General features: G+C 42.5%; 2 protein-coding genes and 1 long non-coding RNA gene across 5 annotated transcripts; 1 reads left to right on the top strand and 2 right to left on the bottom strand.

Moving 5' to 3' along the window:
* Positions 1–4,517: 4,517 nt before the first annotated feature.
* On the bottom strand, positions 4,518–21,194 carry VEZF1 (vascular endothelial zinc finger 1). Of its 2 annotated transcripts, XM_025362691.1 has the most exons (7): positions 20,965–21,194; positions 18,124–18,335; positions 15,564–16,258; positions 14,736–14,799; positions 13,473–13,656; positions 12,073–12,222; positions 4,518–7,888 (listed from the first exon to the last, which is right to left on the bottom strand). In XM_025362691.1, exons 2-7 carry the CDS (start codon positions 18,127–18,129, stop codon positions 7,461–7,463), a joined length of 1,527 nt encoding a protein of 508 aa, XP_025218476.1. In that variant the 5' UTR covers positions 18,130–18,335; positions 20,965–21,194; the 3' UTR covers positions 4,518–7,460. The 2 variants fall into 2 exon arrangements, with proteins under 2 accessions (XP_025218476.1, XP_025218475.1); XM_025362690.1 differs by lacking the exon at positions 18,124–18,335.
* Positions 21,018–21,650, top strand: LOC112609688 (transcription initiation factor TFIID subunit 4-like). Its single transcript, XM_025362692.1, has one exon. It carries the CDS (start codon positions 21,118–21,120, stop codon positions 21,514–21,516), a length of 399 nt encoding a protein of 132 aa, XP_025218477.1. The 5' UTR covers positions 21,018–21,117; the 3' UTR covers positions 21,517–21,650.
* A 274-nt stretch (positions 21,651–21,924) lies between these two features.
* Positions 21,925–25,328, bottom strand: LOC112608944. Of its 2 annotated transcripts, XR_003116140.1 has the most exons (3): positions 23,767–23,843; positions 22,542–22,683; positions 21,925–22,166 (listed from the first exon to the last, which is right to left on the bottom strand). It is a non-coding gene; the product is annotated as an uncharacterized LOC112608944 (long non-coding RNA). The 2 variants fall into 2 exon arrangements; XR_003116139.1 differs by having other exon boundaries at positions 22,542–25,328.
* Positions 25,329–25,752: the final 424 nt, after the last annotated feature.

The raw sequence follows: 25,752 nt of genomic DNA, 5'->3' as shown, positions 1-25,752 counted from the left end.
TGGGCAACAAGAGTGAAGCTCCATCTCAAAACAAAACAAAGTGAAACTTTACTAGGTTGGATTTATTGTCATGCTTGTTTTACAGCTTAGGAAACAGAGGGCAGAGAGGCTCCATAGCTTGCTGAAGGTTACATAGCTTCAAGTGGCACAGCTTGGATTTGTACCCAGGCCTCTCAGATGCCAAGTCTCTGCTCTTGATCATAACCCTAAATTACAGCACCTCCCAGTTGTTCCTTATGCCAAATCTCCCTCTGCTCTGGATCCCCTGCGGTCCCTCCTCACTTACCTTGGTGCTTACTCCTGTTTCTGTTCTTGGTACTCGGTTCCTTGTTGCGTTTCAGGTCTCCTGGACATTGGGATTCATCAATACAGGGCAAAATCAGCAACAATCACAGGCTGCCATGAACCCACTAATTTGGAATCAGAGATTTAGGAATGTAGCAAAACTTTTGGAAGCTACGATCCAATTTGGAAACTAGCCTCCCTTCTGGGGATGCTAAACTGCCTCCACCTTTATTTTGATATCTCCCACCTATTCCTGTTATACCAAGGAAGAACAAACTAACTTCCTGACATTAGTTCAGGCAGGGAAAGGTTTCAGAGGAAGCAACATTTAAATTACACTTTCTGCATGTCTAGGGGTTCACCGTGGAGAAAGAATGTTGGAGGGCTGGTTATGGGGAGAGCATTCTAGGCCTAGAAAACAGCAGAAGCAATGACTGTCTCCTTTCTCTCTCTCTCTTCCCAAAGACTCCCTCCTCCCCATTATTCTCCCTCAGAGGTGCCTGATAGCCACAGAATCTCTGGTGTTGACAAGGTGACAGAACTTCCCTTACGTTGATAGGGCCACCCTGGAATCAGGACCTACTCTTTTGGGACAGAGCTCTGGGATTTCAGGAAAGGGTGGGACCCCACTTCTTCCAGCAAGAAGCGGTTCACAGGTCCCCACTCCTAATTACTTGACTCTTGCCTGTTTCTTCAGCTTCTGATTTTTCTCCTTTTTTTTTTTTTTTTTTTTTTTTTTGAGATGGAGTCTCACTCTGTTGCCCAGGCTGAAATGCAATGGCGTGATTTAGGCTCACTGCAGCCTCTGCCTCCCGGGTTCAAGTGATTCTCCTGCCTCAGTCTCCCGAGTAGCTGGGATTACAGGCACGCGCCACCATGCCCGGCTAATTTTTGTATTTTTAGTAGAGATGGGGTTTCACTATGTTGGCCAGGCTGGTCTCAAACTCCTGACCTCGTGATCCGCTTGCACTGGGCTCCCAAAGTGCTGGGATTACAGGTGTGAACCACCACACCTGGCCTTTTCTCCTTTATCTGGTGAAGAAAAGCATGTCTTCTTTCCTGCCTATTGGCTGAAACAAAAATCATCACAGCTGGCTCGGAATAGTAGCCTGTCTCCAAGTTCCCTGAGTAATCATGTCTAGTCCAGGGCAGGTGCATGGAGAGGGTGGTCAGGGTAGGAGTGATACCACAGGTAGCACAAGGACATTTCCTCCAAAATATCTCTTTTCCCTTGCTTAGCTTCTTCCTAACCTCCAAGACTCCCCTTTTTCTTCCTCCATACACATGCAAGACTGATTTCTCTCTAGCTCTTTTCCTGCCACTAACAAATATAAGAATTCCTTGGTTCACAGGCAAGGGCCTTGGGGACCCAAGCTCCTTCAAAACAGATCTGTCTGGCTGACTCTGTAGGGATAATAAGCCTCTGGCAGTCCCCAGTTGTCCCTAAGATTGGCAAAGACCTGGCTTCTCATCCCAGTCTTTGAGGATGGCTCTCTTCTCCATGGGCAGCCTCTAGAATTGGTGCATCTGTCCCAGCCTTGCCTGAGCAAGAGAGAGCTGCTGGACCAGTCATTGGAAGGGCATATCGCTCCCTTTCATTCCGCTTGATCTCCTCATTCTCTCAGCTGTCATGCCAAAGGAATAGCTCATTGACAGAACAGAATATTTTCCTCAAATGTGCTTCTTTAGTTTCTGACACAGCCAGATGCAGGTGGACCTCACTTTGAGGAAACTCCATTAATCAGAGTTCTTCCTACATGGTTAGCAGTTACATACATTACAAAGGAGTCATGATTTTAAGTTCTCATTTTATGTAATTTTGAAAGAGATATTTAGGGGTTGGGAGGGAGGTGGGATGTCAATTTAAGATAATTAGAGATGAAGAAGACTTCTGAAATTATGATGCAAGTCAGTAGTGATAGAGAATCTGAAGTATAAAACTTCCTTCTTTTATCATGTCATGGTAAAAACTATCAGGGCAGGGCTGGCACAGTGGCTCACGCCTGTAATCCCACCACTTCGGGAGGCCAAGGCAGGTGGATCACCTGAGGTCGGGAGTTCAAGACCAACCTGACCAATATGGAGAAACCCCATCTCTACTAAAAATACATTAGCTGGGCGTGGTGGTGCATGCCTGTAATCCCAACTACTTGGGAGCCTGAGACAGGAGAATCACTTGAACCCGGGAGGCGGAGGTTCCGGTGAGCTGAGATCATACCATTGCACTCGAGCCTGGGCAACCAGAGCAAAACGCCATCTCAAAAACAAACAAACAAACAAAAACAACAACAAAAACTATCAGGGCGGTTTTTTTGTTCATTTGTTTGTTTTAAGACAGCATCTTGCTCTGTTGCCTAGGCTGCAGTGCAGTGGCACAATCTCAGCTCACTGCAACCTCTGCCTCCCAGGTTCAAGCAATCCTTATGTCTCAGCCTCCTGAGTAGCTGGGACTACAGGCGTGCACCACCACACCTAGCTAATTTTTGTATTTTTAGTAGACACGGGGTTTTGCCATGTTGGCCAGGCTGGTCTTCAAATCCTTGCCTCAAGTGATCCAGGGTGGGTTTGTAAAGTGATGTGTACTTGACCTTCATGGTCCAGAGCCAAGATCTGGGTCAAGTGCCTATCTTGCGAAGAGGAAGGCTAACTAGCCAACCCCTAATGGGTAGGTCTAAGGAGAGGGCTACCTCATGCAAAGATTCAAAGGAAAGCTCGTGATCCTTCATTCCTTTTTTGGGAACTACATGGGCCTTAGATTGCTCAGAGGTGGGCAACCAAGAGAAGCTGGAATCTGGACTAATGCACAAACTTAGTCAGTATTCTGCCCTGGCATTTACACACTAACCGGCCAGTCCCCACCTTTTTTTTTTTTTTTTTTTTTTTTTTTGAGACAGAGTCTTGCTCTGTCACCCAGGCTGGAGTGCAGTGGCGCAGTCTCGCCTCACTGCAACCTCCGCCTCCTGGGTTCATGCCATTCTCCTGCCTCAGCCTCCCGAGTAGCTGGGACTACAGGCACCCACCACCATGCCCGGCTAATTTTTTGTATTTTTAGTAGAGACAGCATTTCACCGTGTTAGCCAGAAGAGTCTCCATCTCCTGACCTTGTGATCTGCTTGCCTTGGCCTCCCAAAGTGCTGGGATTACAGAGTGAGACACCGCACCCTGCCTAGCCCCCTATTTTTACAAGGGGAGATTTTCCAGTAATCTGCCAATGTCAGGCCAGCTGTGGGGGAGATTTATAGACCCAAACCAGGGACAAATGGCCTTCTTTCAGGATACAAGACTCTTTAAGGAGGAAGTGGAAAAAGTGCAAGACTGATGGCCAAGACTATTAGGGCAGGGAGGAAAAATTGATTACTGTCCCATGAACAGATTGGACTTTTTGTCCAATGATCCTTGAGTACACTGAAGTGAAAACCTCCACTATCCCCTCTACATCCTAAACCCAGGTCTGTTCAGAGAGGACCAAACTACAGGGCCCCTTGAGATGAGTGGGGACACCTAAACAGCCAGGACTGGAATGATTAACTAGCAACTCGGTGAACTAACACTTCCCTTGTTCCCAGGACAAAAACAGCACGAAGAACACTTTCCTCCAGCTGTGTTCACTGAGTCACTAAAGGACTAAAGCAATTATCACAGGAAGTTTGGAAAGCCTCAATTCTATATAAAACAGATGTAGGTATCCAAAACTTTTTCATTGAATGAAGTGTCACATTCATCCTGATTTGCTCTCTGGTGATACCATCACTCGTCATATCTCCCTTAACAGCCTCGTTGAAGGCAGCAACCATGTCTTAATCAACTTTTCAGGCCCCTTAGTGCCTAACAGTGTGTGGCACATTGTTGGTCCTCAGTGGACATCTAATAAATCTAGTTGAACACAAATGGGCAAGGGACTCAGCTTAACACCCCTTTCAACTAAGGAAATTGGGTCCTAGAGCATGAGAAGAAATGTTTTAAACCCATCTTCTCTTTTGGGTAGGACAGGGACCTCAACCTGTGGCCACTGCCTCCAGTCCTGGCTTCCTGTGCCTTACCCAAGTTGCTTGGGAGGGTGCACCTACCAAGGGCAGTCTGGTGCCCTTCCACCCTTCAATCAGCCTGATACTGGACCTTTCCTCTCTCCAACCCAATACTGAGATGTGCACACCTGAAAAGATAGTACTTGAAAAATTTTTCTACTATCAGAGCAAACTGATGAAGCTTCTGAGGTATTAAGCAATCCATCATAACATTTGTGACCGGTTAACTTTAATTTTCAAAATAAATCTGCAGTATTTTGCATGTTAGTAATACAGTGCTGGTATTGACAGGTAAAATCATCATCTGCTTACATAGAAACCTTCATTTAGGAGCACACCGTAGGAGGGGAATGGATACACAATAAAAAGCAAATGCAGGCCAAGCAGCGAAACCTAGAGCATAACAGGCTGGATGTCAAATTTAAGGATTATCTAATACAACTGTTTAGCTGCCAATCTGATAAAGGGGAAGCTCTTAACCAGGTTACAACCAGAAGGGAAAAACATACTCTCCCTTTTCGTAGAGCAGTGGCCGTCGTGCCTTCAACACCTGGTTGAATCAGTTCATCAACATCGAAACTCAATTCCAGTTCCAAGACACAGGAGAATTTCACCACACAACCTATTCGGTCCCCCTTTTCAGTGGCCCACCCACAACCCCCTCCTGCCATCGACTCTCTCTCTCCCAAAAGAAGACATGACGTGGTTTTATTATTGCAGACAAGCTTCTTAAGTGAATAAAGAATGCATACAAAATAGCATTTTAACTGAAGTCATACAATGAAGTCTCACTCCTGTTTATTATACAATGAATTGATAAAACAATTATTTCTAGTATATATCTTTCTTTTTTTTTAGAACTAATACTTTCAGGGTTCTGACAACCACATTCTAGCTTAGGGGTAGGGCCCACACCTGCCCCCACTGAGGACTGCTCCCTGGACCACTGTGGAGGAAGCCTGGGCTGTCTGAATTGTGGATTATGATTGCCAGCCCATCAGAGATAACAGATCCCAGCAGGCAGAGCCAGAACCCAATTTTGGGTCTGCATGCCAGGAAATGTGGACTTCCTCCAAATGTAGCCACTGTGCCTCCCAATTCAGGCCTCAGCAGGGTCATTCTTGGGCTTTCCCTACACGAGTCCTTCCAGTAGTCCACACATAATGCTCTACATATTAAAAACAAACCATTTTTGTACTGTGGATAAGAACAGTTGTAACAAAGTCATAGCTACATATTTTTCTCTACATTTTGTTTATTGAGACAAACTAATTAAAAGGCACAAACATAGGGCATGTTTACATGGACATTATAACAAACATATACATTAAAAGTGTAGGAATGTGTTGCCTTCCTGCTAAACAGAAAGTTCCTAAGCTTTTATATATACAAAAGTTGTACAATTTAATGTCCTAAAGTACAAAAGATCATTTATAAAATTATTTTACACTAAGTACTATTTATTTTATTTTTTTTACTATGTAGTTCAACCCCCTAGAACTGTTTTGTATAATGACACACAGATACCTGTCCCTGATGTAGGAAGTCTGCCTCAGATGCAAGGTATTTTGATGCTTGAACTGACACAGTAGGGTATAAACGGAAATCATCCAGTTTGATAGTCAGTCCTGCAAACATTCTGCAAGATTAACACAACTAATTTCCATTTCTCTTAACTGCAATGATTAAAAAATGAAAAAAACCAAAAACATATTGCAACTTAAAAAAAAAATCACAGCGTCTTGGTTTAACTTTTTTTTTTTAACACAATGCTTTAAAAACAATGTGTGGCATGATGGTGTAAAGAGTATCTGTTTCCCTAGCTTTTGGTTTCTACTTTATGTACAGAGAGAAAATATCCTGCTAAGAAATAAAAAGCACATGTCTCAACGTGCACAATCATTGCTGGGTTTCTACAGGGAGTGCAGACAGCTGTCTCCCTGAAACCACCACAAAGCTGATACAAGTGTTTTCTCAAAGAAAAAAAAAAAAAGTGATGTCCATATTTACAAAGTTGAACAAATCTGAGCAATACTTAAGAAACGGAAGGAGAAATTTTAAAAAAGATACACTCTGCATGTTCTGAAGGGGCATATACTACCTAGTTAGTGGTTAGAATAAAAACTGTATACAATTTAATATAAGACATAAACTCTAGTGAGCAACTAACACATCTGTCCCTGTTGTAACATCAACAGGCTCTGATTGGGAGAGAGAGGGGCATATCACATCCCAGTGCCTCCAGCGTCTTCCAATTTAAAGCAATATATTTGAACTGTTCCAAAGTACTCCTTGGCTCCTAAACAGGAGTCCCGTTGGCCTCTGTTTGTTAGGAGGCTGCCTGTCCACACACTTGACTTCTCCTCTGTCAGTTGAGGCTTTTCTTAGCAAAACACAATTTGTAGATTTTTTTAAATTTTTTTTTTAAAAAGTCAACTACAATGCTATTTTCCATCGGGATTAATATGCTGAGCAATATTTACATCTCCAAATATCAGGTCACAATCCCTATTATATGTTGAAGTTAGAATGATAAATTATCATATGCTTTGCATATCAGAGCTGGTATCACCTTTCCCATAGGGAATGCTGCCTGAAATTAACATATTCCCAAAGGTAAAATGCATATTCTCTGAAATGCATTTTATTATGACAATGCATGTATTTACTCATAAAAACAATAAACACAGACAATTCTACACTAGCTCTCAATCTGTGGATTTAGAATTTCAGGTTAAAATCAGCCATCCACCTTGTATAGGGAGAAGAGTTCTGCTAGTGTTTACAATAAAGTGATTCCTTGGGATTAGAAATAATAATGCTGTTTTTTTTTTTTTATTTTGAAGTGGGTTCTACTTATTTATGATTGGTTTTAATTCTGGCATTTCATCTTGCCAACTACTATCCTGTTTAAGCAATGTTGTCAGCTAAAAGGAATTTCTGATTAAACTAAAGTGGTCCAGTGATAAGTTACATACACACCCTACTTTGAATAATCCCAGCCAAATTGGAGGAAAATGCTACCACACTCTTATTAACTAATATAACAAAATCTCCCAATTTCATGGTTTACTTTTTGCTTTAATCAACTAAAAGTTAAGTTGCTGGTAAATATTTACTTTAACCCATATTTTGATTTTATAATACTGTTTACCAAGGCGGTGATGTAGGCAAAGCTTGGGGCAAGAAAGGCATGCTCTCTACAGGTCTCATTGCTATATTGAGAGGGGCAGCTAATGTCATAGGCGTGGGCAGATTCATTGGAGATGTGATGGTGACAGGGTGTGCTATATTCACTGGGGCAGTGACGGGGGTGGGGAGGTTGACTGGGGTAGTGAGTGTTAAAGGAGAGGTCATGGATAATGGACTGGTTATAGTTACAGGATGCCCTATGTTCATTGGGCTGGTTATGTTAACTGCACTTGAAACATTTACTGGACTTCTCATGCTCATTGCAGCTGCCACTGTGACTGGGTTTGACATAGTTCCAGATGACACAGAGGATGTTATATTGAATGGAGTAGTGAGAGTCACAGGTGTCGTAGCAGCCGTCGAGGTTTGGCACAGGTTAGCAGCTTCTAAAATAAGAAGACAAAAGGGTCTTTAGATTCTCAAAACAGTGAGCAAAATTCACAAACAGTTTCTGAATCAATTTCTTTTCATTAAAAATGTCAAACATTTAATCAAATTCCAGTTTTCTATCAAGTGGTCAACAGAACAGAGGGTCTTTCTGAGCACAAGCCTGGGGCCAGGGATCCCAGTGTATGAATCACCTTCTGATGCTATACCTCCTGTAAGGACTTAAGCAACTTGTTTAGCCTTGCACTTTAGGTTTCAAGTTCAGATTTACTTACCTACCTCACAATGATGCTGAGAGGATCAGTTAACTTCTGCAGTGCAGGGCTAAGTGTTCTCACTACTACTTCATGCAGTTCCTCTGAGTTCTAAAAACTTTCCTGGGAAGAGCCAACCTCCAGCAGGCCAGGCTAAAGAGCTTGTTTACACAGAGCTGGGCCAATGGTTACACAATAACAGATAATCAGAAAAATCTTCTCATAAGGCACACTGTAACTAGCACAGAGAGGTGTGCATACTCAATAAGTATGTTAAAGCCTGAGACATGAAGTCACATTCTGTTAAGGTTTTAAAAATGCATAACTGGGGAACGATAAACAAGCTATTTTAGTATCATCTGTTTGTTTCAGTTTTAGAAATATGTTTCAGTTAAATAATCTTATTCTTTCTGGTTATGTCTCTTAACTACATTAGGAAAGAAAAAAAACACTCCTCAATAAGTTCATGTTCTCCTCACTCCCATTTCTTCTTCTGTTTCTGATGTTGATACAATCACCTATTTTATGCCTAGTATCTTTAACTCTACATATTACACATACCACCAAACATACTAAAGAGAACTAGCTAGGCAAGGAGACCCTGCAGTGAGTTAGTGGTCCCTGGTCCTTCTGACCCAACAAAACCTGAACACTTTTTTTTCTGGGACAGGGTCTCCTTCTGTTGCTCACACTGGAGTGCAGTAGCATGATCATGGCTTACTGCAGCCACAAACCTTCAAGGCTCAAGTAATCCTCCCACTTTAGTCTACCAAGTAGCTGAGACTACAGGTGCGTACCACCATGCCCAGCTAATTTTTGTGTTTTCTGTAGAGATCGGGTTTCACCATGTTGCCCAGGCTGGTCTCCTCCTAGGCTCAAGCGATTTGTCACCTCAGCCTCCCAAAGTGCTGGGATTAAGGTGTGAGCCAAGTCTACACACTTCTTAAAAAATACTTCCCTTCAAGGTAACACCCCCAACCCACCCCTCAACAAAATTCAGCACCAGAAAACAGCAGTAAAATGATGGGTAGGCTAGCTGTGACTTGGCTGTCAAAATGGAGAAACATACTTGAACTAACGATAGAGATCTGTATGTGATCCACAAAGGTCTTATCACCGCAGGGGGACCCTTGAGTTAAGCAGCCCTTACTTGAGCAATATAATGTAACTTTGGCATACACCATTCTCCCTATCAGGGATTCCCAAACCTGGGTGATTATCAAAATCAACTATCTAGAGGACTTCAAAAAATAAAAAAGGACTCCAGGAGAATCAATAGTGAAATTTAGATAATTTAGATGCAACCTGGGAAATGTGTATTTTTAAAAAGCTTCCCAGATGATATGATCATCAATCAGGTTTGAAAACTTATGTTAGCTTATTTAGGCCTAATATTTAAAGGGATGCTGTAAATTCAAGTTTAGGTTTTCAGGTCAGGAGTCTCCTCTCCCCTAAAATGTGACATTTACTAATATGAATACAGAGGTTTCTAACATCAGTGGTCTTTTCCAGAGAGATTCACGCTATGAATGGGAATACAATAACATTTTGTTTCATGGAAGTCAGAAGATGAGCTAAACAATCAAGTCTTATTGTGCAAGCAAACTGAAATACAATACCAAATAGAGGAGTACACCAAGAGAGAGAATGAGAGAAAACCAATTCACTTTAAGGTGCTGGGAGTATTGCTGAGGATATTCTCCGCCTGCTTTCACCAAAGAATTTTTACTTTCTTATTTGCTGACCCCCTTACCTCCTCCTCCGTGTTTTCTTTTTAATCTAAGTGACCTTTTACTATGACTTAAACATTTTTACTCCTTATCTAAGTAAAATACCCTTCATAATATACTTTCAACGCACTATACAATTACCATAGCACTACACTTTTTCCTCCCCATTGCCAGTCCCCTCTCCCCATTCTAACACAAAAGTTGTTTTTTTTTTTTTGAGATGGGGGTCTCAATCTGTTGTCTAGGCTGGAGTGCAGTGATGCAATTGTAGCTCACTGCAGCCTCAAACTCCTGGGTTCAAGCGACCTTCTCACCTTAGCTTCCTGAGTAGCGGGGACTATAGACACGCACTGTCACGTCCGGCTAAATTTTTTTTTTTTTTTTGAGTTTTTGTAGAGACGGGGTCTTGCCATGTTGCCCAGGCTGGTCTCAAACTCCTGGCCTCAAGTGATCCTCCCACCTTGGCTTCCTGAAGTGCTGGAATTATAGGTGTGAGCCATCACACCTGGCCAAAACATTTTATTAAAATAATGACAAATCTTCAAATGGAAGCTAGGAACAAGCAGCACCTGAGGAATGGTGGAAAGCCTATACGGACTGCTGTACTCTTTTCTTCCAATGCCAGTAAATGTATGAAAAAGAAAGCTGACTGAGCCTGGTGGCTCATGCCTGTAATCCCAGCACTTCGGGAGGGCGAGGCGGGCGGATCACCTGTGGTCGGGAATTTGAGACCAGACTGACCAACATGGAGAAACCCTGTCTCTACTAAAAATACAAAATTAGCTGGGCATGGTGGCATATGCCTGTAATCCCAGCTACTCGGGAGGCTGAGGCAGGAGAATCGCTTGAACCCAGGAGGTAGAAGTTGCAGTGAGCCAAGATCACGCCATTGCACTCCAGCCTGGGCAACAAGAGTGAAACTCCATCTCAAAAAAAAAAAAGAAGAATGCTATTCCTTTTATTTTTATCCAGGTATAGGAAGTTTAGAGATCACTCTGGCCAGGTGCGGTGGCTCATGCCTGTAATCCCAGAACTTTGGGAGTCTGAGATGGGTGGATCACTTGAGATCAGGAGTTCAAGAGCAGCCTGGCCAACATGGCAAAACCCTGTCTCTAGTGAAAATACAAAAATTAGCCAGGTGTGGTGGCACACACCTGTCGTCCTGGCTACTCGGGAGGCTGAGGCACAAAGGAGGTGGAGGCTGCAGTGAGCCGAGATCACGCCACTGCACTCAAACCTGGGCAACAGAGCGAGAGACTGTCTAAAAAAAAAAAAAAAACAGAAGGGATCACTCTGAGGGCCACGCTACACGAAGCAAAGAAGCAAAAGATGGAAGAAACTACACAGAAAAGGAATTACATACAGAGGAGCCCACAGATAGAGGATTCCTTAACATTTAACATAGTAAGACACTGCAGAGGTGGAGGAGGAAGAAGGAATTTACAAATCTGCCCTTTGGCTCATGGTACATTGACAAAATGATTCATTTGAAATGGCTGCACAATAGTCCAGAAGCCAAAGCTGTACTAGGTAAGTTGAAAAGTACATTGAAAACTGATATTCCAACTGATTTGTTAGATGATATACACGAGAGAAAAGCAAATCATTTAAATTTTTTTAAGCAATTACAGTAAAGTCCTCAGCAGCAGAAGACTAGGTATGTTAAGGCCAGCCATAGTGATGGACTGAAGGAGATTTAAGGGTGTGACCAAGAGAAAAGACATCAACACTATAGAATCTGAAACATGTAATAAATAATACAATGAAAAAGAACACTAAAGAGCAAAAACAGCACAGTTGTAAGAAAATGAACTTATGTACACACAAGGATATCCACCTCTAAAAGTGGGAATATTTTAGAAAGGTTAAAAAAAAACCCACAATGCATGGAGATTGACAGCAACTTGAAAATAAAAATGCAACTCTGGGCATAGCAAAGGACCAATTTTGGCTCCAAGTTTGTAACAAAAAGTAAATCAAAAGAAAGAACATGATAGAAGTACTGAGAACTTTTAATTCCTAGTAATAACTTATCTGCCAATAACTATACTTTACCAGATATTTCCCAGCATGCACTATTTCCATGTTTCCATTAAGCTACATTTCCTAAAACTGTGGCTTCTCTACCTTTGATCACTTGGCATACTAAATGAAAACACTTCTCTAGCCATATTTTCAACACTGGAAGCTGTGCCTTACCTTTCTTCCTTGCTTTAACAGCTTCTTCCCACAGTCTCAGTGTTTCTACCTGCTTTCCTGGCCAGCTTGTCACATGTTGTTGTTGTTGTTGTTGTTGTTGTTGTTGTTGCTGCTGCTGCTTTTGGTTACTGGTCTCTTCACTCATGCATGCTATTACAAAGACAAACCAAAAACACTGTATTTACCTGTAAAACTGTTGCCGTTTTTTTTTTTTCAAAATTGACTTCTCATGCTTCTGTGATCTTAACCATTTAACCTGATAGCTCTTAGTAAGTGCATCTTTTCTACTGCTGTGTCTACATTGGTCGAAACAAACAAGCACTAAAAAGTCTAGAGAATTAGCGAAAAACAATATAAAAGAGAAAAGGAATCTTTGCTATAAAAAAAAACCAAGTGTCAAAAAAAAAACAAACCAAGTGTCTTTAAAAATGGAAGTTTGATAATATTAATATAGGACTAATCAACATTCAACAAAATATTTTTTACTTGACCACAACAATGTACACTAAAAGTGCATGTTTATAGGTCGGGTGCAGTGGCTCACGTCTGTAATCCTAGCACTTTGGGAGGCCAAGGCAGGTGGATTGTCTGAGCTCAGGAGTTCGAGACTAGCCTGAGCAGCACGGTGAAATGATGTCTCTATGAAAATACAAAAAAAGTAGCTGGGCGTGGCGGTGTGCGCCTGTAATCCCAGTTGCTTGGGAGGCTGAGGCAGGAGACTCGCTTGAACCTGGAAGGCAGAGGTTGCAGTGAGTCGGGATCGTGCCATTGCACTCCAGCCTGGGCAACAGTGCGAAGATTCCATCTCAAAAAAAAAAAAAAGAAGTGAATGCTTATAAAGTACAACACACTAGATAACAAACCCAACATACTTACAAAGAAGCAAAAATGGATAGATATAACACACATTAAGTTTTCTTCCCCATTCTCCTGTGGCCACCTATTTTTTTGAGAATTTGATGTTTCTACTGCATAAAATACATATATAATAGAATAAAGGATTAGGAAAATGCCTTCTTCTAGTGGTTAGGGCAATCTTAAAAGAAAAATCCTGGGTAAATGCAAGTATTCTATCTTCAACTCTGAATTTAAGGCAAGCAAAACATTTAAACCTGCAAGTGGATATGATATCTCATTTCTCTACAGATTTGGGTTTGAAAAGCACGCTTATTAACACTGCTTTCACCTTAAAGGTTATTAGCAGCTTATCAATTCTGTTTGCATACATGAAAGTAAAGCATAGTTCTGACACAAATATATTCTGTCCATTGTTGCCTGTTTGCACATGTTGGCAATAGGAGGAAACATATAAACATATTAATACCTTTGATACATTATGAAAACATGCATATTTCACCAATCTGAAATATAAAAGAAATAAAATCTGAAGCACCACCTACTTTTACTGATGCCTTGTTTACATGTATTACAGTTGATACTTTGGCTCTGCCCATGAGTCTTTAAGTGGCTGGTGATGTATGCTGCACTCAGGAGCTTCCCACAGATGTTACATGATACCTTGCCTTCGTGGCGCACCATGTGTGTCCGCAGTCTGTCTTTGGTGGCAAAGGCAGCAGTGCATGTCTGCATGAGGGAGGAAAACTTTTTTTAAATATAGACTATCCTGTTCTACTCATTTTAAAGTACGTTATATTCTATGCATTACCCTATCCACATATGCAAGCTGACAACTAGTTTAATTTTAATTGCATATGTTACCTAGAATCATAATCATAATAAAACACTTGATAAATTTTAGACTCTTCCATTTTAAAGGAAGAAAATACATCAACACAGAGTAGCACAAAAAATGTAAGCTTTAGGGTAAGTTAAACCTGGGTTTAAGTTGAGCTCCACAATTTACTAAACAGCATAATGTTGAACAAGTTGGTTAACCTATCTGAAGGTTTCTTCATCTGTAAAATGGGGATAATAACATCTCTCACAAAATTACTAGTGGATTAAGAAGAGCCTGGTATACATAGCAGGCACTCACTCAATGACACTAGCTTCCTTCCTCCAATTAGATCTTTCTTAGAATTCAAATCATTTACTTAATAAAATCAGTCATTAACAAACTTAACTGAAAGGTGCACTAAAAGACTTCCAGCAACAAACTAGAATTACCAATGCCTAAAACGGTCATTTGATTTAGCAAAATTCTTAATCTTTTCATTATTATAACTGATGTCAAATAAAATCATTAACTGGAATGGATTTTTAAACAACTAGAAAGTGCTCCAATTTGGTAATAACAGACAAAAATCCGGTAAGTGATAACATTTGGGAGAAAAATTCATTATTTTCTCCTATTACAGTTAAAACATCTTCAATAGTCAACCCAGAAATTAAAGCCCTTTATTCCTTTATTCATTTCAAATACACAACCACCTTTGCAAGACCGTAACGTTTTTTTCCTAACAAAAAATACTATTGCCCAAAGAAAGGGAAATATAGCTTAACAAAAACAACACACTTAAATTTTTAAATGATCTTGCTTTACAGAAACAGAGGCTGTCAGTTATATTTTATAAAACTAGAAGTCAAATGGGCCACATTTACTGAGGTCAGTGATTTTAAGACTATTCAAGACTGGTGAGATTCAACTGCTTCAGACCTTCTGGATAAGTGCTACACTAAGGATAAGTCATTTTAACTCTTACTTGGCATTTGAAGGGTCTTTCTGTTGAATGGACATGTTTTACGTGACAGCTTAAGTGGTCAGGCCTGTGAAAAAGAGAGTTTCAACAGAAGATATAATCGAACACACAGAGAAATGCTATTTATGTGATGCTTACATGCTTGGCAGATTGGGAGGGGGTGCATTTTACAGAAAGCTAGCAGAATTACCAACCTCCCTCCCCCAGTGCAAGTCTCCTTCCCTCTCTTACCATAAACAAAGTCTCAGGCCTCTACTTGTTAATTTTCTCTCCTAGTCAACATCAGATCATATTGTCTTGATTCTTTACAATCACAAAATACCTGAAGTTTTACTCTTAACACCTGCCAGAAACAGCTACCACTATACTAACTCTAAAAACTTTAAAAAATGAAAATTAGTGAAATGTTGGTGCTTTCAGAAAAATGAAAAAACAGTCTAAAAGTTTAATTAAGAACATCCAAGGTCATACCAACTTCCAAGAAATGTTACTTTAATTTGCACAGTGACCCTCATGTCTAGTGCCCCAACTGAACTGAAAACTGGTGGTTTTGCAGTGGTAAGTATTCATGTTCCAAATGAAAGCCTGAGTCCACCGAGGCACTTGTTAAGTGAAAAAAACAGGTTAATCACTATGTCACCACTTGTCAATCACACCAAACTGGGGTTAGACCTGAAGGTGTTAATACTTCTTTATCTATCACCAATCTCCTCTAATAACACAGGTCTGTCCACATCTGTTCTCACATAAAAATTCTAGATCACATGGAGACAAAACTGAAGTACACTGATACCATAATGAAACAAAGCAAAGCAAAGCAAAATGCAGTACCTTGAGAAGCCTTTCCCACAAACACTGCAAGTATAGGGTTTGGTGATGCCTCCTTCATGAGACCTCACATGGTAAGTCATCCGGTCCTTCCTCTTGAAGCGCTGATTACAAATAGGACACTCGAAGGGCTTCTCATCTGAATGGGAGAGCTTGTGCCGATTGAGATGGTACACATCTCGGAAGGCCTTCCCACACATCTCACAAGCATGGTTCTTCTTGACAGGCTTACTGGGTTTCTTGACAGATTGGGTCACTGGCATAGCTGTGGTGCTGGCACTGCTACTGGGGTTGGTGCCCGAGGAAGATGTAGTGACTGTTGACAAGATGCCTGCAATGGTCGAGACCAACGAAGTTCGGCTGCTGTCCCCAGCGATGGTAGAAATAAGGGGAACCACCGTGGTGGGGGTTTTCTTTGGCCGGGACACCAACTTGATCCCTGTGTGGCAGGATTCGTGGCGCCTCAGGTGATAGCTGTCCCTGAAAGCTTTACTGCAGTAAGTGCACACAAATGAAGTTTTGGGTTTTTCTTTTTTAATCCCAATGGCATCCTTTAATGTTTCTGGTGCACCCTGAGGTTTCTGAGTTATTGGTATTGGAAGCAAGGGTTTCTGATCAGGGGGCTCCACAGCAGAGCTCAGGAGGGGCAGCAAACTGTTCTGTGCTGCCTGCTGTTGGTGATGGGAAGCTTCATGGGCCTAAAACCAAACATTTACACTTCAGAAACTCAGCCTCTCACAAAGGCCTTCGAAATTCAACATGCTCCAGGCAATAGAGACTAGAAGAAACAGTCAAAGAACCTATCAGCTACTCTGCAGTGGTAATCCAGCAACCACCTAGTTACTCTAAGAGCTCACAATACAAAGCATTGAAAAATCACTGTGCAGACACAAAACTTTTGCAACTAAGTTGCTGACAGTGATCTTGCTTTTAAACAGCTGACTAAACTACACACTATCCTGGTTCATAAGGGACAGACCAGCTGATGAAATCAGTTTGCATTAGTCTGTCAGTGCTGAAACTAAGTTTAAATAACATATTAAAAAAAAAAAAACAAAAACTCCAGATTTATTTAACAGTACCTTACTGCAGCAACACACACATACACACTCACGTACACACAATAACATAATCATCTATTTGTCTATCACCCAGAAGAAAAGCATCATGTCTATCAGAAAACTCAGATTGAGGAAGGGGCTGTTGCTAAGTGATGAAAGAAATCTAGTTCTCTAAACACATTTGCTAGTTGTTAACTTTAAGTTTTCACTTGACTACTAAAAGGTTTAGTTGAAACAAAATCTGCCCTTAAGCAACCTGGAAGGCATCTGTGAAGGTAGCCCATAGCAAAACACCTGTCAGTTGTTTCTCGGATTATTTAATTGTATAGTGAAGTCTGCATCTTTCAGCAACACTAGCTGTTCAAATCCCAAACTCTCAAAGACAGACTAATGAGAAAAACAAACTATAAACACTTATATTCCTTTCATATTTATCTTCTTCCAGCAGTTGTAGGTTTCAATAAAGTATTAGACATTTGCTGTTATGATGTGCTTCTCCACTCCCAATACTGGAGGCTGCACACTGTAAATTCTTTTGGCTGCACTGAAACCAAAATTTCACCATGGGTCAGGTTCTTGGCATTTATGAGTAGTTCCTCTCTTGGTTCTGATACTTTCAAAATTCTCCATACTGATAAACATTTAGGAAATGATGGAAAAAATTCCTGAAATAGTTCTTCCTAATATGTTGTTCTTTACCAACATTATTTTTGAAACTCTTGACAGTGAGCCCAAGCCCCTATGCTTTGAGTTTTGTAATCCTAATAGGATGCATGCACTCAAGAGGAGTTTCAAATATTTTAAGCATACAATGTCCTACTAGGGGCCCATCCCATCATCTTAGACACTTTAGACAGTTATTTACCCTTCTTACTCTATAACCACAAGTCCCACAGCTAACTTGATTAAGGACGAAAAAACAAGGAGAAACGCACACACTCACTCACAGCTCCTCCTCTGATGGGTAAGAACATCTACCACACATTGCTCTATGTTTACTTGGTGGCAGCATAACAGTTAAGCCTGGAACTCGTCTCCCTCAAATGATTAGGAGGTGTAGTATCCAGAGTGCTCAGTTTCAATTTAATAATTTTGATGTAATCACCCTTTGAGTCCTGGAAGCATTCTCAGAAATTATGTGGTTACTTATGAGTCTCTTTCTGGACTTACTGCTCCTAGCAAATTACAGTCCGCTTTTAATCTAATTTGTGAAGCTCCTGTAAATACAAGGGTCTATCAACCCAGGTGACATCAGTAGGAACTTACAGAATTTGGACTCCAGTCGTAATCCCTTTTCCAACCTGGCTGTAGGATACTCAAGTTTCCATACAGTATACAAATAGTTAATAGCTGAAGATAGCTGAAGATATACAATTTCAAAGGCTAACAGATCAGATAATAGGGAATGCAGATCTTCTGGACAAAGTTCAGATTTATAGCATTTAGAGGCATTTTTCAACTCTAAACAACCATTAGTACAATGGAGTACTAAAAGCACTTACTGCCATTTTACCAATTCAGATGTCTGTGGCAACATAAAGTATTTTTACAGCATTGCTGAAGCTCACTCTCACACGAGGGTCACACCAGGTCCCTGCTTCTTGGGTGAAATGCTGTAGAACCACTACAGGAATCACTCTCTGAGGATTCCTAGGATCCCCACACTTCTACATGAAGCCTTCTAAGGGGGAACTGGGTTTTCCCAACTTGTTCTCTGGGGGAGAGACAGAGTAAAATAACAACCACAGCCAGCCTTCAGTGAAGTGATTTATTTTAAAAATATAACTTCTGGGTAGGCTTTTATTTGACTAGCATTATCAAACCAAAGTTTTAATTTTATATCCCATCTCTTTCAACTGCAAGGCTTTTTAACCTTGCCCAAGCTTTCCTTTTCCTGGGGCTGGCAAGAAACAAAACAGAAATGTTATTTCATCACCCAGGGTAGTAGGATATGGCACCATGAAATCTCCAGTGCCAGAGGGTAAAAGATTTTGTACTGAACAAATTAACATCGGTGAGTCATATCTTGAATGTCCTGTTAGAAGAATCATCCATCAAACATTTTAATAGCTATAGCTTTCACTTTCCACCAAGTTATCTGGAAAGCAAGCAGGCATTAAATTCTTTTAAAATATAAATTCAACAGGATGCTCCAGGAAACAAACAAGATAACTTAACTCCATATCCCCAGTGAAAATTACTTAAAACCAGAACTGATTAAGTCTATTCATACCTTTCCATAGAAAAGACTGAAATATTCTCTTTACCCATTCAACTGCTCTCGGCTCTAAATTTTAAGTTTTCCAACAAATTTCACTGCACACATTGCCAAGCCCAGGATCAAATATTTGTTTTCACACTTCTCCATCAGGTGGAAAAAAAGATTTTAATAGCTGAAAAAAATTAAATAATATAAAATCCAATTAAAAAGTTGATCAATAAACGCTTGGCATTTGTTTTATCCAGGGGAAAAAATAATTTTTAAAAAGTATTTCAAAAGATTTTTCAACCAGCTTTCCAAAGATGCGTTATGGGTTTTTCCTTTACATGAAGAACTCTTTTTTTTTTCTTTTTCAATCTGTATAGACACCATGCTTAATATGGTTTTTAATCACATAAGAAAAACACTTCAGTGGCCCATCAATCCCATATTTTAAAATGACTATTTGAGCTTTTTTCTGGGGAAAAGTATGTGCCACCTTTACACCAACCTGGATGCATGCTAGTTATATATCATTTCTTTTCCAATGCATTTTCAAGTTGGTTTATCACATTATTAGCAAGCTCATCAAAGCACAATAAAACAACACTGACCAGAATGAGAAAAGGGGGAAGTTCATGAATTCCATAATGTTGGGTATTTTCAATTTTAAGAAGCCCAAATATATTTTCGTAACTACTTAAAGATCAAATTGCCCACATGTGAAAAAATCGGTCTTAAAACAAAAGGCCAGTCTACACAATAGGTAATTTCTGAGTTATCCAAATCCCTACATTAACTCCACTAGGATGAATCCAGTGGCTGGGAGAATAATTTTTTGAAAATTCTGCATCCGTTCCTGTTAGTTCCAAAAGGTATCAAGCGCCCCAGCTACGCGTTTGGGATTTCACCAAGTATTCAAAGGAAAATAACTCAGAGAGGCGGGAAGAACGCACTTAAAAGTGACGAGCTTCCTAACCTCCTCCAGTTCCGAAGTTTCCTCGTGAGCTCATCGCTACTGCCCACTAAATGCTTCGTTTGCAAATAGAAAGGAGTAGGAAAAAAATAAGTTCCAGCCTAGATCTGCCAAAGAGGGGTCCCCCATCTAAAGTGGGCGGGCAAGAGAATTGCCAAAACAGATCGGCTACAGCCACTTTCAAGTTTCTTGCAAAAAAGCGAAGACCAACATCCCAGAGAGTGACTCATCTGGGGGCTTTGTAAGCGGACTTTGTTTGCTCTTTCCACTTGGAGGAAACGTTCGAGGTGGGCCGAGAAAGAAAAGCGCTTCGGGAGAAGGTCGGGCCTCCAAGAGTCCCGGCCCCCACCGCTCCCCCCGCCCTGGGCCGGCCCGGCTGGGGGATTCCCCGGGCTCAATGGGACGGCGGGAGAGCTGGACAGAGGGAGAAGGTGTCAGCTGCCAAGGCTCGGCTGAGGCTTGGGAAAGAAAAAATGTAAATCCAGTGAAAAAGTTTGGGGAGGGGATACACACTCACAACATCCTTCCCCCCCCCCCCAACTGGGTAAACACGAGAGGGGTGGTGGCGGTGAGGGGGAGTGGCGGGGAACATAGGGATACCCGCTATTCGCGGGGACACGAGAGGGGGTCAGAAAGTCAACACAGGCACGCACACACACAAAAAGAAGAGGGAGGTGAAAAGAGAACAAGCGAAAGATGGATGAAGTGGCGGGAGGGGACTCAGAGCAGGACCTGGCGACCTCCTCACCCCACCGTGCCGGACCGGGCCGGCACGCAGTGGCCCAGCAGCCCGCGCTATCCAGCGGCCCGGCGCCCTCCTTTCTCTGGGCCGCGGGGTGGTGACAGCGACCGGCCTCCTCCCTTCCCCTTCAGGGCGGGAGGGAAGGGTGTGTGTGAGTGTGTGTGTGTGCGTGTGTGTGCTGGGGGGCCCCCGGGTTCACCCCGAGGCCTGCTCTCTCCCCCGCACCCCGTGAGGCCGCCTCCTTTCACCTCAGCAGCCCCGCTCCGCCGGGGCGGGCGGGCGGGCGGGCGGAAAAACAAAGGGGGATTAAGGCCGGGCCGGAGAGCGGAGCCGGGAGGGAGGGGAGGAGGAGCGCCCGCCCGCCCGCCAGCCCGGGGCCCGGCCCCCCTGTCCCCCCCGTGCCCCCCCGGGGGGGCCCCCAGTACCTGGAACAGGAACGCGGTCCAGTTGGCCTCCATGGCTGCGGCGGCCGACCCCCCTCCTCCCCACTCCCCCCGCTCGGGGAGCCTCCTCAGCCGGAGGAGGCGACAACAAAGCGGCGGCGGCGGCGGCGGCAACGGCAGCGGCGGCTCCTCAACATGGCAGCGCCGAGCGCGGCCACTTCCGGTAACCTCCGGGACGCACCACCGCGGCGGCGAGCGCGGGCGGGGGGGGGAGCCCCGGCCCGGCCGCCGCCGCCCCCAGTCGCCCGGACCCCCTCTGGGCGTCCCCGCTGCCGGCTCGCCGCCTCGGAGCTCAGCCAGTGCCCGCTGGCGGTGGGGTCAGGGCCCCCGCGGGGGGGCTGGGGTGGGGCCCGGGGCGGGGATGGGGCGCGGCGTCCCCCCCCGCGGGGGTGTGTGGTGCTGCGGTCCGTGGCTCAGGCAGCTGTAGCAGGGGGAGCTCAGGAGAGAAGATGGAGGACGCCAGGGTCTGGCGCTGGCCCGCTGGGCACAGCTGGGCCGTCTCCCGTGACTCAGACACGGTGTCCAGCACCGTAGCGTCCCTGTCAGATCCTCAGCGGAGGGCACAGGCCACAGCGGACACCCGGCTCTTCAATCGCTCATGCACAGCATGGTCCCCACCTCCAAATTGGGGGAAGCCCTTTCGACTTCGAGTGTCTCTTCCCTCTGGCATTTCCTCCCCGGTCGGCTAAGCCCTCCGCGCTCTCGCTATGATATGCATCTCATGGCTAGATGGCCTTCCAACTCGAGCAGGGAATCCCACTGGGGTGCAGCCTCAGATCCTCCCAGTGTGGAGGGAAACACTTCCCACGCGTAGAGATGTCATTACTGGGTTATTCTTGGGTGAAGGGCTGAGCCTCCCCATCCTCCCCTTCACTCCAAGATAGGATGTGAAATTCTATCCCAACACCCCTCCTCTCCCGCCAAAAATAAAAACAAGTGAGATAGTATAGACAAGAAATTATTTTAGTCCTTTAGTACAGTCTGTTTCCTCCTTCACCCCCAGAACAAAAATCGAACTTCTGGTTGGACAGCGTCAGGAGATGTCACTGAGGTGACCCCAGCCTCTGTGTTTGCAGTTCCAAGTCTTCCGTGTAGGCGTCACTGCTACTGGAACTTTGTAGATGAGGAGCCTGTATGATGATGTCCTGAACATTTCTATCCTTTCCTCACACAGAGGGTAGCTACTGGGAATATCAGAGACAAGCTATTATTAAACAAGTGTCTCTAGTCCAAGACATCTCCTGTGGCAGGGAAATGAGGGGGCAGGCTGTATCAGTGATATTTTTATAAACTCTGCTTTTAGGAAACATTCTTCAGATGGACGCATTAAGACTTCAACATTTTCCAAAACCAACTGAATCTTATCCCCTCCATTTTTCCCCCTCCAGACACTTCTAATCAAGGTCACCATCTCCAACTTCCCCCCATAGACAATAAAAATATGGCTGGAGAATTCTACTGTAATAGAAAACCAAGGAGATACAATAATTTGACAGTGTGTTTCCTTTCCATCCACTAGACAAGAATACCCCCTCCCATTCTTTCCTCCCCTCAGTCACCAGAATGAAGGGGCTGGAAAACGTTGGTCTGGTTCCTTTTAGAGCTGATTCCCCATTGGATACTGCCTGGAGGCCTTGGGGGAGAAGTTCTGCAGTTTGGATCAGTAGCAGAAGCAGGTAACACATCAGGGAACCGGTCAGCCTAAGACAGGAGGGGACAGAAAATGATGAAAGAGTTTCTGATACATTTATCAGCTAAATTGCTATGGGTGACCCCCATGTCTCCTGTAATGTCCAAACCTAAGGAATTAACTAAGTAAACTAAAACCTTTATGTTCTTGCTCTGACCTTGGACAATGGAATTCTTTTTATTTTCATTCAGTGGACAGCAAATCTGCTTCTTCCCTGCCTTAACTCAAGGTCTGTGATGCACTCCTGAGTTTTCCTTCTTCCCTGCATAGTCTCTCCTCCCTAGCTACTGCCTTTCAAATTGGTGAAAATGAAGCTTCAAGATTATGAAAACCAGTACTTAATGAAGACCATTATTCTAATGACAATATCACTGGGCTCTTTTGAACTTGTTATGCTGGGATCTAGAAACTCTTTCCCCAGCAATCTTTCACACAGCACCTCTGGGGAGGGGTTTCCCACTAACAGGAAACAGAGGTCAAGTGAAAACAGTCCAGTTCTCATTACTGAAGAAATAAGATTCAGAAGAATCACTTTTCTTGAGGAAAATGGCTAATTCTATTTCTATCCATAAGACAAAACCAGAATTGTTTATTGCTCCTCAAACATCTTTAAAAAGAAAATTAACTTTTTAAGTTCATATAAATTTTAAACACTGAGCTACTTTCCAGAAGGAAAATATTCAGAAGTTTGAAACAAGTACTCAAAAACAATCAGTTCCAACTGTTAGAGGAATATAATGAAATCAGTATGATCAAATGCTCCATCTGTACCTAGAAGGGGCTATTTCTACCTTTAGGACAGACAATTTCTCTAACCAAACAAAAAGGAGCCCTCTCCTTAAGTGAATTTCCACAGACTATCTACTGGGGTCCAGTCAAAAGACAGATGTTCAAAGACAGTAAATTCATCTTGATTATTGTAAACAGTTTTCGGTGAGTAAATGGTATTACCTTCAGCCATGATGAATAAAGCGTCTAAACCAAAAATACAATGTGCCTACACCCACCCAAACAAAAGTCAGATCCCCAACTTGCCCTGTTCAGGTTCCTCTCTCCTCCTCCCACACTCCAAGTTGTATAACCTGTCACCTAACCTTTTAGGGTCTCAGCTTCCTCATCTAGAAAATGAGAACAAAATATCTACCTCACAATGGCCACCTGTGAATTTAATGAGAAATATATGTAAGATGCTTAGAACATTTTCCAGAAATAACAGATGTGAAATAAATATTTTTATTGGTGCTATCGAGCAGTTCCAGATTAACTTTGAGGCTGGGAACTCTGCACATAAGCTCTGAGTCAGTTAATTATTCCTTTTACTTTTTCCAAGTGACAGGTTTTCTCCCATCCATTTCTCCTTCAAAGAACCCTAAGGTAAACGGGCAAAGGGCTAATGACACATAACAAAGGAAGATGCCTATTAAAATCTGTTGTTCTAAACACAACTTTTAGTAAACATTAGAAAGCAACAGGATATTTCCTTCCTCATTTGGAGAGAATTTTAAAGTCCTGTGAATACACTGAGGATGTGGATTACAGACTTAGAATCCTAGGAAAAGGAAGTATCTCTGCTGCTGTTAATTACCTGTCCCCAGCTAAGACTGCTCCACAAACTAAAATCCAAAACTTTCAGTAGGGAATATCTAGTTAGAAGCTTCAAACTGACAAGTTAATGGACCAACTCCTTATGCAAAAAAAGCCAGAACTGACAATTAACAAATAGTAAAAATCAAAATTGCAATATTTACAAATACCAAAAAGTACTGGCCAGAAAGAAATAACCCTTCCATATCAGCCTCAATACAATCAGGAGAAAAAGCAACATATTTTCAAAGTGACATCTCCCCACCTTCCCCGCTTAAATACTCCAAACTCCTCAGGGAGGAAAGCAGAAGTTATCTCCTCACTACCCAAACTGGATAACCACACTAAAGGCAAATGAAGCCATTTGCCTTTGACCCATGTGGTCAGAAGTCAGGTTTTGTTTCAATTCTACCACCTGAAGTATCACCAGGAGTTATTTGTTTTAACTGGCAAGGTGAAGAAAGGGAAACAAGAATTCTTTTTCCCTGAATACCCATTTAAATTCCTTGACAACTGGAACAAAGTCATAGAGAGCAAAGGGACAATGTAACAAATCTACCCATTTTCCTAGTAGACACTGAGTTCAACTGGTAGTCGAGGGCTTTTAATTAAAACATTCTATTGTTTCTAAGAATGTTCACACAATCCAATACTTCAAAAATGAGTCTAAAGCCATGGAAACACATTTATCACCTTCACACTTGTTGAAGGACACCTGCAAAAATCAACGCTAAACCTAGGTATTTGCATAGAAATACTAACTTCCATTTTATAACTCCCTTTTAATGACAGGGGAGAATATCCAACAAATAGCAAGTAAAATAGCATAGATCACAAGGAAAGAAACTAAGACAAGTCAAAAATACACCAAGTAAGAAATTCAATACAACTGGAAAACATACCATAGGCACCAACATTCCTCCTTTGGACACCTGTTCCTTACTGCCCTCAGATGCCCCAAGACAGGGTAATGGCTGAGCATGGAAAAAGTAGGTAATAGGTCACACAAACTTGGTGGTCCTGCACCAAACTACAAAGATTAGCTCAATTATAGCATTGTGCTAATAGTCAAAAAATAAATTCCTATACAAAGTTTATTGGGTACAGAGGTGAACCTCTTCTCATTGGCTCTAGCCTCCACCCCAAATACATCCCACCAGTTAAGAGGGATATAATGACACTAACAGCATTGTTTAGTGTCATGTGCACCTATCTACATCGCCAGAAAAAAAATACTGTTCATATGCAAAAAAAAATTACTAATTGTTAATGTCTGGCCCAATGTTCTTGTGAAGAGCAAGGCAGGGCAAAAACATGTTATCAATAGTCTATCCAAACTCCAAGAGAAACATCTCCAGTTTTTCTTCAGAGTCAATTTGATCTTCATCTGAGGGTCCCTCCATTCTTGGTAGTGAGAAGAACAGTGAATAATGAAAACAGGTGTTCAGAAACCTAGGCAGTATGCTCCCTGGGTAAGGAAGGTGAGCAGCAGTGAC

This window comes from Theropithecus gelada, chromosome 16, assembly GCF_003255815.1.
Source record: "Theropithecus gelada isolate Dixy chromosome 16, Tgel_1.0, whole genome shotgun sequence".
Classification (NCBI taxonomy): Eukaryota; Metazoa; Chordata; class Mammalia; order Primates; family Cercopithecidae; genus Theropithecus; species Theropithecus gelada.
This window is presented reverse-complemented; position numbering and strand designations above follow the sequence as displayed.